Source organism: Notamacropus eugenii, chromosome 2 (genome assembly GCF_028372415.1).
Source record: "Notamacropus eugenii isolate mMacEug1 chromosome 2, mMacEug1.pri_v2, whole genome shotgun sequence".
NCBI classification, from domain to species: domain Eukaryota; kingdom Metazoa; phylum Chordata; class Mammalia; order Diprotodontia; family Macropodidae; genus Notamacropus; species Notamacropus eugenii.
Genome location: NC_092873.1, coordinates 21,193,536 through 21,205,232, shown reverse-complemented (window position 1 = coordinate 21,205,232; position 11,697 = coordinate 21,193,536). Strand labels below are relative to the sequence as shown.

The 11,697-nt window shown below is 44.1% G+C and overlaps 1 protein-coding gene across 1 annotated transcript; it reads left to right on the top strand.

Moving 5' to 3' along the window:
- The first annotated feature begins 2,048 nt into the window (after window positions 1–2,048).
- Window positions 2,049–5,371, top strand: LOC140523421 (mas-related G-protein coupled receptor member H-like). The gene has a single exon (XM_072638299.1). The coding sequence runs from the start codon at window positions 2,310–2,312 to the stop codon at window positions 3,303–3,305; it is 996 nt and encodes a 331-aa protein (XP_072494400.1). The 5' UTR covers window positions 2,049–2,309; the 3' UTR covers window positions 3,306–5,371.
- The last annotated feature ends 6,326 nt before the right edge of the window (window positions 5,372–11,697 follow it).

Below are 11,697 nucleotides of genomic sequence, written 5' to 3'. Positions count from 1 at the left end.
CCAGATCCATACACCTTATACATGCCTTGGTAGGGTCTGGTTTCCTCTTTGAATCTCCTTTCCATTTGAACTGACAAGATGAGCTCTTAAAGGTCATCCAGCAGAGTACGGCCAATCCTTGTTCATCCTAGTCTCTTCACGTCACTCCAGGGACTTATTTGGGCATCATAAGTCCAGCCTAGGTTGAACCTGTGAGTCCCCCACTAGTTTAGTTTTGATGTCAATCAATCTATCAATAGACATTTGTTGATAATAAGTATCTCCTATGTGTCAATCATTGTGCTAAGCATTGGAGATTTTAAAAGGCCAAAGTCAGTCCCTACCTTCAAGGATCTCACAATCTAATGGATTCCAGTGATGCTGGGACAGAAGGAGATACTCCTGAGCCGGCTGAACAGTTAACAACAAGATTTGCTTGCCCCTAGCTCAAGAAGAACATTCAAGAAGGCCAGGCACCAAGGAGGCTTGAAAGTTATCCAGCTGAGCATAGCCTGCATTGCCATCGGGAAATGAGGTCAATAGTCTGAACTTTTAGTCCCCTCAGGCCACCAAGTCTCAAGGAATGTCTCAACACATTCTAAAATTACGAAACCTAGCCTATCTTACATGAGGATGGGGGCCAGGGGAAAGGGAATACGCATTTATAGAGCAAGATACTATAAATATTATCTCATTTGATTCTCACAGCAACCCTGAGAGGTAAACGCTGTTATTATCCCCATTTTACAGTTGAGGAAACTGAGGCAGACAGAGATTAAGTGATGCCCAGGGTCATACAGCTAGTATCTGAGGCTGGATTTGAACTCAGGTCTTCTTGACTCTAGGTTCAACGACACTCAGTGGCCAACTTGCATCAAGGTGGAGGGAAAGGGCATTTTAGGATGTTGCTCCTGCCACAGTGGTGTGGTACACTTTTTATTATGTAGGTATGGCTCATCCATAAGTAATCAAAATTTGTCCATAAGTTTTCCTTCAAACTCCCAGATATTTGATGTCTTTTGTAGTTATTTTAAACGGACTTTCCCTTACCTTGGTTTCCTTATGGTGGGGTTGGGGAAGTGGGCGATGACTTACACAGATATGCTAATGATTATTTGTTTTGTTCTACTTTACTGAGGGTATTAATCAACTCAGTTAGTTTCTTCATGAATTTATTTGGATTTTTAAAAGTTAAACCATCAGGTCATCTACAAAACAGAATAATTGTATCTCTTCTTTGTGGAGGTTTTCATCTTTAGCTCTTGGCTCTTGTATCGCTGCCACTGCATTTCCAGAATCGTGTCCAAAAGTGGTGGGAATAAGGTTCACTCTTGCTCTATCCTTCTACTTAGTGAGAAAGGTTCCAGTGTTTCCCCATGGGACATAACAAGACCTCTTCCTTTTACATGTAGACCAGCTCATAATGAAGAGGAGACCTATCATCTCTGCACTTTTTTTAATGTTTTAACTGGAAGTTAAGTGCTGTATTCTGTATTTATTGATGGTGAGAGGCAGTGTGGCATTATGGATAGAGATCTGATATCAGAGACAAGACCTGAGTTCAAGTCTTGACTCTGAAGCATACTGGTTGTATGACCCTAAGCAAGGCACATAGCTTCTCTTTGCCTCAGGCAATGCTCTAAAACTATACTATACTAGCAATTATTGACTGCTTTGGTAGAGGGAGTTGGGGACTCATCTGGAGTACCCAAGGACAGTGAAATCACAGATCTATTTTTGAAAAAGATGCAATCACCATGTTTTTGTTACTTTGTTGTTTGCATGAACAATTATTGCATGCCAGTTGTTTACCTAATATTGAATTATCCTTTCATAGCTTGTATAAATCCAACGTGGTTATTACGAATAAGTATAACAAATACGTTGCTCTGCAATCATTTTGTTTTAAATTTCTGCATCCACATTTATTACTGAGAATGTAATATAGATCTCTTTCTCTGCTTTATTCATCCCTCTTCTGGGTACACTGCCATTTTTCTGAGAATCTGTAAAGCCAGCTCCAGAGTCATCAGCTCACATCTCTCTTCTCATTTATAGTAGGTGCATGAGAGATCCAGAAGGTCCCACATCCCACATCCCACCACCTCCAGACAAGACCAGTCCAGTACCACAGAATCACAGGATTTGAGAATTAGAAGGACCTTCAGAGGCCATCTAATCCAACTCACACACAAAAGGTATCCCCATTGTAACATACCCAAGTGGTCATTCAGCATCTGCGTGAAGACTTCTGAGAAGGGGGAACCCAACTCCTCTTGAAGCAGCACACTTGCCTTTTCACAAATTTACAATCCCTACCTATTAAAAAGATGAACTGCAACAATTCCAGTAACGGTAGCCAGGAAAGTGATACCTGCTTCCCAAAAACTGATCCTGATACAGTACTCCGCATCATGATCTTCATTAATTTGATCACATGCCTGTGTGGGCTGCTGGGAAATGGCATTGTCCTCTGGTTTCTCAGTTTCCACATCAAGAGAAGCCACTTTACCATCTACATCCTCAATCTGACAATCGCTGACTTCAGCTTCCTCCTGGGGCGAATAATTTGGTACCTTGCCAGGATTCTTCATATATATACTAGCAAGCTTCTTACCAAGTACCACTTGTTTTATATATGTCATGGAACTCTGGTATTCAACATATTTATGTACAACACAGGGCTGGGCTTCCTGATGGTCATCAGTGTAGAGAGGTGTCTGTCCATGCTCTTTCCCCTCTGGTACAGATACCACCATTTGAAAAAGAAATCCTCTTCAATCTGTGCTTTCATTTGGTCCCTCTCAGTCTTCATGGCTGTCCTGGAGTTTTACTTTGAGGTCTACATGGGGGACATCTACATGACCTGCAGATACATCATCAGTATCTTTAGCTGTGTACTCAACTTCCTGATGTATACACCCCTGATGGTCCTTTCCAGCCTGATTCTCTTCCTGAAGTCCTGGAAGCGATCCCAGCTCCACCACCCTTCCAAGCTCCACATCACCATTTTGGTGACCATTCTCGTGTTCCTCATCTTCGGTCTTCCCCAGAAGATCTGGTTCGTTGTTCACTTTGGGTTCAAAGTAGATGTCAGCAAGTCAGTGTCCATTATCTTTGAGCTTCTCTCCTGCATAAATAGCAGTGCCAACCCTGCCATTTACTTCTTTGTTGGCAACCTCTGGAAGAATAAGAAAGGAAAGTCCCTGAAGTTAACTCTCTTGAGAGCCTTCAAGGAGGATTTTCAAGGGAGAGAAGAGAGAATAACCCTCCCTGCTGCCAGCTCAGAGACCACAGACAGCAGGGACCCACAAAAGGAGTCCTGAAACCACATGAGTGTGAAGGCTTTCTCACTGCAGAAGATCTTTTGTAACTTTCCAAGTCTTCAGCAAAAGAAGACGACTTCTCCACCACCCCTTCCATATTTTTCCCATAGGAAACCAAGGCTAGTGTGATATTGAATTCATAATCTGGGGGCAAAGAATAACAATAGTACTAAGTGAAATTCACAGAACTCTTCCAAGTTTTCAAAGCACTTTACATATATCCCACCTGAGCCTCAGGACGACACTGTCAAGTCAGTACCATAGAGATTATCCCTATTTCACACATGAGAAGGAACCAGAGGCTCAAAGACTTGGCCAGGGTCACACAACTAGCAAATGCCAACAGCGAGACTCCAAGCCCAGGTCTCTATCCATAATGCCATGCTGCCCCTCATGTGTGGAACAATGGCACATCACTGAAAATCTCAATTCCAGTGAAATCCCGTGATGCTTTTCCTCCTCCTAGACCATGAGCAAGGACTGTCTTTAAACATTTCTTAAATTAACTAGTCACTAAGTCTCAGAGGTTGACCTTGAGTTCAGCCTATGTTCAGGTGGTCATAGAAGTACCTGATAAACAGGAGGTACTCCATGAACACAACCAAAGATTAGAGGCTGGAGTGAGGGGGGGACCTCAGAGGTCATCTAACCCCTCTCATTTTACAGATGAGGAAACCAAGGCCCAAAGAAGGGACTAAGCTATAACCTATGGGTCATTAGAATTCTCCTTCCCCCAACCCTGTCTAAGGATGAACAAATTCTGGGACTTAATGTTTTGCCCAAGATACCCTACCACATCTCTGGGGTCAAACCAGTCCTAGGAAACCCAAATGGGGAGTCAGGGAGCCCAGTCTTCCCAGGAAATTCTCAGTTGGAGGCTGAGTCAGGACTCTTGACTCTAGAATTCATACAGTGGCACTGGGCAGATGCTCTGGAGGGGGACTTTCTCTTTCCCCTTCCCTACACCAAAGCTCTCCAGAACAATCTGGTGGCCAGATCAGAAAGACAGAAAAAAAATCTGCCATAATCATGCAAGGGGCCTGAAAGCCAAGGAAGAAATTAATTAAAAAATTGGAAAAGACCCAAGAGAAATTCAGCCAGTTGGAAAGAGGATGGCAACATGTTTGAGCCTGGAAGTGTGATCAGTCCTGGGAGGACAATCAGTCTTTTCTTGAACTTGACATAGACTCAAGAGATACCAGAACATGTCTGTATCACCATCATTGTCACAGTTTCCAGGGACATGGAAGGAGCTCAGATTCCCAAGTTGGAAGGGTTAAACCCAAGCAAAGACTGAGCCAGGATGAAAAGGGAGATGGGATTTTTCACGTGAGCAAAGAGTAACAGAAGGGAGGAATGGATGGAAGCATGAGCTCCAATCAAATGGAAATGGTGTCTTGTATCCACTCCAGACACACATGGATCATGGGACAGCCAAGTTGCCCTAAAGACCTTGAACACCTGAGGAAAGAGAGATGAACTGATGATAATGAACCCAAAACAAACAGCAATGGACTAGAACATGGTAGAAGGGAAGCTCCTTTGGGGTAGAGGCTGTTTCCTTCTTGTCTCCCCAGTTCCTAACATAGTGCTTGGCACATAGTAAGAATTTAATAAAATTTTGTTCAACTGGTTGACTAAGGCAGTGTGGTCCAGGGGGCAGAGCAGTGAATAGCACCAGAAGTCCTAGGCTCCAGTGTCCCCAGCCCCAACACTTCTTAGTGTGTGCTTGTGGGCAAGTGGCTAGGTTTTTATGATTATTTCTTTATCTGTAAAATGGAGAACAGCAATACTCTTACTACCTCCCAAAGCTGTTCTGAATCTTTGTTTACTTTGTAAAGTTGCCTCTGAGAATCAGGCTGGCATGGCGGTTGGAGAGTGGTTTGAAATCAGAAAAAGAAGCTCGAAGACCACGGGCAAGCTGTGTGACTTTGGGCAATCCTTGCCCTCTTCTGGTGAGTCTCAATTCCTCATCTATAAAATGAGAGAGTAGACTCAATGTTCTCTACGGATCCCTCTAGCTCTGAGCCTAGGATCCTTTCATCTTTTGTGGCACTGATAAAATGGGAAGGAAGGGAGGAAGGAAGGAAGGAGGGAGGGAGGGAGGGAGGAAGGAAATAAGCATTTATTAAGCACCTACTTGTATCAGGCACTGTGCTGAGGATTTTACAAATATTATCTCATTTAGTCATCACAACTTTGTGCAGTGCCAGGGCAGAAAAGACCACTTGTGGCCACTCATAAACCAGTCACTGTACAGGAGAGTAGAAAACACACCTTTCCCTAGATCATACCACCTTGGAAGAACTAAAAATATTTATTCTGGAGGACAAAAGAGCTAGAATACCAACCAAGAGTCACCTAGTCAGCAAAACTGAGTATAATTCAAGGGGTGAAATGAACATTCAATGAAACAGAGGACTGTCAAGGATTCCTAACATAAAGACCAGTTCTTAATAGAAAATCTGACTTTCAAATACAAGCTGCAAAAGAAGCGTAAAAAGGAAAACAGAAAAGAGAAATCATAATGGATTAAATAAGGTTAAACTGTTCATATTCTTACATGGGAAAATGATATTTTTAACTCTTAAAAACGCTCTCCTTTCTAGGGAAGTTAGAAGGAGTATGCATTGACAGAAAGCAGAGGTGTGGATTGAATATGATGGTATGATGATTTAAAAAACATTAAATTAAGGCTGAGAAATAATAATGCACTGGGAGAAGGGAAAGGAGAGAGGTAGAAAGGGATAAATTATCTGACATAAAAGCCTGAAAGAAATCTTACCATGGAAGTGAAAATGGGGGAAGCAGGAAACACATGAGCCTTATTCTCATCAGAATTGGCCCAAAGAGCTAATAGTATACACACTCAGCTGGGTATAGAAACCCATCTTACCATAGAGGAAAGTAAGAAAGGAAGGAGATAAGAGAAAGGGGGAGCTGATAGAAGGGAGGGCAGTTTGGGGGAGGTAAAAGTCAGAAGCAAAACACTTTTGAGAACAGACAGGGTAAAAGAGGGGAGAGAGAAAGAAATTAAATGAGAGAAGGAGGAGAAGGAGAAACAGGAGGGAAATAGAATGGAGGGAAATACAAAGCTGGTAGCCATTACTGTGAAAAAAATTTTACGGTGAGTTTCTCTGATAAACACTTCATTTCTTAAACATATAGAAAACTGAGTCAAATTTATAGAAATAAGAGCCATTCCTCAACTGATAAATAGTCAAAGGATATGAAGACATAGTTTTCAGACAAAGTAATCAAAGCTATCTATAGTCATATAAAAATGCTCTAAATCATGATTGATGAGAGAAATGCACATCGAAATAACTATGAGCTACTCTTGTCAGATTGGCTAATATGATATAAAAGGAAAATGACAAATGTTGTAGAGGATGTGGGAAAATTAAAACACTAATGTCCTATTGGTCAAGTTATAAACTAATTTAAGGATTCTGGAGAGCAATCTGGAACTATACCCAAAGGGCTATAAAACCATTCATGCCTTTTGACCAAGCAATACCACTACTAGTTCTGTATCCCAAAGAGATTAAAAAACAAAAAGGAAAAAGACATATTATGTATGTATATATGTGAGTGTGTGTATAAGTATATATATATATATCAGTACTTTTAGTAGTGGTAAAGAATTGGAAATTGAGGAGATGCCCATCAATTGAACAGTGGCTGAACAAGTTGCATGTGATTGTGGTGGAATTGAGCTTTAAGAAAAGATGAGTAGGATGCTCTCAGGCAAACAAGGAAAGACTTTTACACGAACGGATGCAAAGTGAAATGAACAGAACCAAGAGAACACTGTACACTGCAACATCGCAACATTGTATCATGATCTACTATGAATAACTTAGCAATTCAATGATCCACAATGATTCTGTAGGGTTTATGATGAAAAGTGCTGTCCATCTCCAGAGAAGTTACTGGAAGAGACTGAAAGGGACACTTTTTCTTTGTTTTTTTTGGCTTTATTTTGTCTTTGTTTCTTTCACAGAATGATTTACATGGAAATGTGCTTTGCATGACTACACATGTATAACTATGTCAAATTGCTTGCCTTTTCAGTGATGGGAGGGGGAGGAAAGAAGGGAGAGGATTTGGAACTCAAAATTTGAAAAAAAGAATGTTAAAATTGTTTTTTACATGTAATTTGGAAAAATAAAATACTAAATAAGTTTAAAAAAAAAAAGCTTTCAAACTTCAGTTTTTAAAAAGTCAGAAGCCTGAAGTCCACTCTCAGATAACAAGGAGAGTCCTGAGGTCAGCTGCCTAAACTTCCTGGACTCATCAGCAGCTCAGAGGCCCCGGAACTCAAGGACCTATAAGACCCCAAGTCAAACAGAGCAGAGACTCATTCCTCTGGCCCCTACCTCAAATGATACAGTTGCTCTGAACTTCTTGCTTCACTACTGTCTCCTGAGGAGCCCCCTCCTTGCAGCCTGTGGGACCTTGGGCAAGTCACTGGTTGCCTGTTTCCTCCCCTATAAAAGGAGGGGTTTGCACTCAATCAGTCTCTCCCATCTCTAAATCTAGGACAACCCCTCTCACCCCCAAGGGGTAGATTCTCACACCCTAGATACCTAAGACTGAGCTTTTCCTCCATGGTTCCAAATTCCATCTGTGACCACCAACAGCTTTCTCTGTGCCCTAGGAGACTCCGGGCAGAGTAGGTGGAGGGCTGGCCTTGGAATCAGGAAGTACAGGTTCAAACCATACTTGATATCTATGAGCTGAGTAACTTGTGAGAAGTATTTCACCTCCTTGGGCAATTCCCCACACTCCTTGCAGTCTTCCTTCCTAGAATGTTGGAGGGAGGTCTTCACTGACCCTTTCCATGGCCTATGTGCCAGGTAAGGATGAGACAGGAGCCCATGCTTGGGGCTAGATGGTTGACCTTCAGCCCCTTCTCCCCTGTCCCCATTTGTCTCTTTCATTTGTAAGGACACAGGTTTGGACATGGTCAGGTGTAAGGGGGGACCACAATGGGTTGAGGTTCCTGAGTCATGAGTACATAGTAAATGTTCCTTCCCTAAATATTGGTGTTTTCCTGCTGTGTGGTAGGTGTTGGGGGGACTTTCAGACTGTTGGCTGATTAAGTAGAGGAGGGCAGTAGTTGGAGAGGAGGGGCTACAAGTAAAATAGGGGCTCTGGTGTTGGGTTTATCATATTGAGGGCCTTGTGGGCATCATCCAAAGTCTGACTTACGTGCCCCCGAAAGGGAGGAGAGGAACTAGTCATCATCTGGATATCCCAGCCCACCCCCCAAGAATGGTGGGAGGAAGAGAAGAGAAGGAAAAGGAGAGAAAGAAGAGAGAAAGGGGAGGGGAGGAGAAGGGGAGTGGAGAGGAGGAGAAGGGAAGGAGGAGGTGGAGAGAACCATTGGCCTAAGAGAATTCCAACAGCTAATGATGTCCCCATTTACACTCATCGCTTACTTATTTTCAAAGAAAGAATTTCCATCCCAAATAAGGCTGCCAGCTCTGGAGCCCTGGCCTCTGAATATAGTCCCTACTGAGTGTCCAAGTTACATTGCCCTGATCTTTGGCTTTGATTCAGGCTTTCAGTAAGTGTAGCCTTAATGAGAGCCCAGAGAGCTGAATATTCTCTCTCTCTCTCTCTCTCTGTCTGTCTCTCTCTCTGTCTCTCTCTCTCTGTCTCTCTGTCTCTCTCTCTCTCTCTCTCTCTCTCTCTCTCTCTCTCTCTCTCTCTCTCTCTCTCTCTCTCTCTCTCTCTCTCTTTCCCTCTCTCCCTATCCCCTCTCTCCGTCTCTCTCTGTCTCTCTCTTTGTCTCTCTCCCCTCTTCTCTCTTTCTTTCTCCTTGATTTTTCTCTCTCCCCTCCACCTCCACCTCTCTTTCCCTCCTTGTCTCCCTTCTTTCTATCCATTTCCCATTTCGCCTCTCTGTTCCTTTCTTCCCCTCCCTCTCCTACCTCAATATCCTACTCTCTCTCTCCCTTTAAACTCCTCTCTTTCTTTACTTTTTTCTCTCCACTCCAGCTCCCTCTCTCCCTTTCTTGCAGTCCTTATCTCTCCTCCTCCGTATCCTGTCTCTTTCCCTTTTCTTTTTCTCTCCCTCTTTTTATATGTGGGGAGTGGGGGTAAGGCGGGGGTGGAGGGAGGACGACTGGAAGGATTCCAGGTGGTTATCAGTAGGATATAGTCATTAGACAGGGAAGTTGAGAGTAAGAATTTCTGCCAGTTTGGAATTCAGTTCTCTGCCTTCAAGGTAAGGATAGACATCCCTTGGCCAGGGTCCCATGGTCTCTAGGAAGAGAGCTCAGGGAGGAGGTGGTATCCCAGAGGTGGTATGTCCAGGGCTGGACAACTCAGCGATCAGTTTCCTCTCCCCTCCCCACTTCCGGGCACCCAGGCAGTGACTGGGCTCTTGTACAGCAGCCCAAGAGACAGCCTCAAGTGATTCCAAGAACCTCATTGTCTTCTACTCCACCTTGGACCCATTCTGGAGAGGGGGGAGTGAGGGAGGGTGAGGTGGGAGGAGGGGACGAGGGTGGGGGGGGTCCTGCTAGAAGTCAGCAAAGCACAAGCCCCAGAGCCTCCCTTTGGGGAAAACTTTATTCCCACTTCCAAAAAGCCCCCAGAGTTCAAGGCTCCTGGGAAAGCTGAGTGGACCTGGAACATTGGGGAGCCTGGAAGTGAGGCTGCCAGCTGTATCCAGACCTCAGGCACCAGCTCCAGGAAGGTTAAACAGTCCTCATGTCTCAGGATCCCCCACAGTATTCCTTCCCCTAACTATCCTCCACTTTCTCCTTTAATGCTCCCCCTTCTCTCTCTCCTTTCCTCTGGCCCCACTCCCTATTCTTTCCCCTGTTCTCTCCAGTGCTTTCCCCCTCCTCCCTCCACCCATGCTCACTCTCTCAATGCTCCCCCGACTTTCTCCCCCGTGCTCCTCATTCTGCTCCCCCCTTCTCCCAGCACTTTCTCCCCTCCCTCTCCTCCCATCTCCAACTCTCCCTGGATGGCTCTCTGCTGGGGGAAAGGCTGATTCATCTACTGGTGAGCTCAGCATTCCCAGTCCCAGCCAATTTCTCTCCTTGTTTTTCCTTAGATTTTCCACTGGGCCATGTGACTGTTATTAGGGCCCCAGAAGGGGGAATTCCTGGGTCTTTCCTTAGAGCCCAAGGGCCCTGGCCAGCCTGGGGACAATTTACTTCCTTTGGGGAACTAGAGCAGGAGAAAAATGGAAGAAGGGAGAAGGAAAGAGAAAGGATGACACCAATCTTTGTCCACCTCCTCTGAGGCCAGCAGGGGAAACTGAAAAGAGAGAGAGACAGAGACAGACAGAGAGACAGAGGCAGAGAGAGAAGAGAAACAGAGAGAGATAGACACAGAGACAGAGAGAAGAGGAAACAGAAAGAGAGAGAGAGAGAGAGAGAGAGAGAGAGAAGCTGTGTCAATTCGCTGTCCTAATCAGAGCTACCTCAGTTTCCTCCCCTATAAGATGAAAGGATTAGACTAAATGATCTCTGAAGTCCCTCCCAGACCTAGATTCTGTGTTCAATTTGATTCACGAAGCATTTGTTAAACACCTACTATCTAGAAAGCTTTGTCTGCGCTCCTTGCCTTCCATCAGGTTCTACTCCAGTCTTTCTGCTTCCTAGTTGGGCAAGTTCCTTCCTCTCTCTGGGCCACAGTTTCCTCATCTGTAAAATGGACTGGTTGGCTTGTAAGTTTCTTTCCAGTCCTAAATCGATGCCTCTATGATTTAGTCAATCAATACCCATTTATGAAACCCCTATAGATGGGTCAGTGGGCAGAATGTGGGACTTGGAATCAGGAAGGCTTTAGTTTCAATTCTTCCTGAGATGCTTACTGACTGCATGGCCTTGAAAATCATTTAACTCTATCAACCTCAGTTTCCTTATCTGTAAAATAGGGTTAGTAATAAGTTTCTACTTCCCAGGGTTGTTAAATGAGTTAACACAAATAAAGCGCTTCACAAACCTTAAAGTGTTGTATAAAGGCAAGCTATGACTATCATTCCACTGTGTCCACCCTTGCCAGACACTTTGCTTTTGTACAAAGACAAAAGTGAAACAGTATTAGGGAGAAACCTGGATTTTGTAGCAACAAAATTAATATGAGGCAATTGTATTAATGGGGAGGGGGCAATCAAGAAAGGCTTCATGGAGGAGGCAGCCCTTGAGCTGAGCTTTGAAGGAGACTTGGGATTCTAAGGAATGGCAGTGAGGATGGAGTGCATTCCAGGCATCCCTAGAGGACAATTAGTACCAAAGCATGAGATGGGGATGCCATATGCGGGAACAGCATGAAGGTCAGCTTGACTGGATGGCGGAGGGTGTAAAGGAAAGTAATATGCTATAAGCCTGGAAAAGTTGGTTGGAGCCCAACTGAGTTTTTT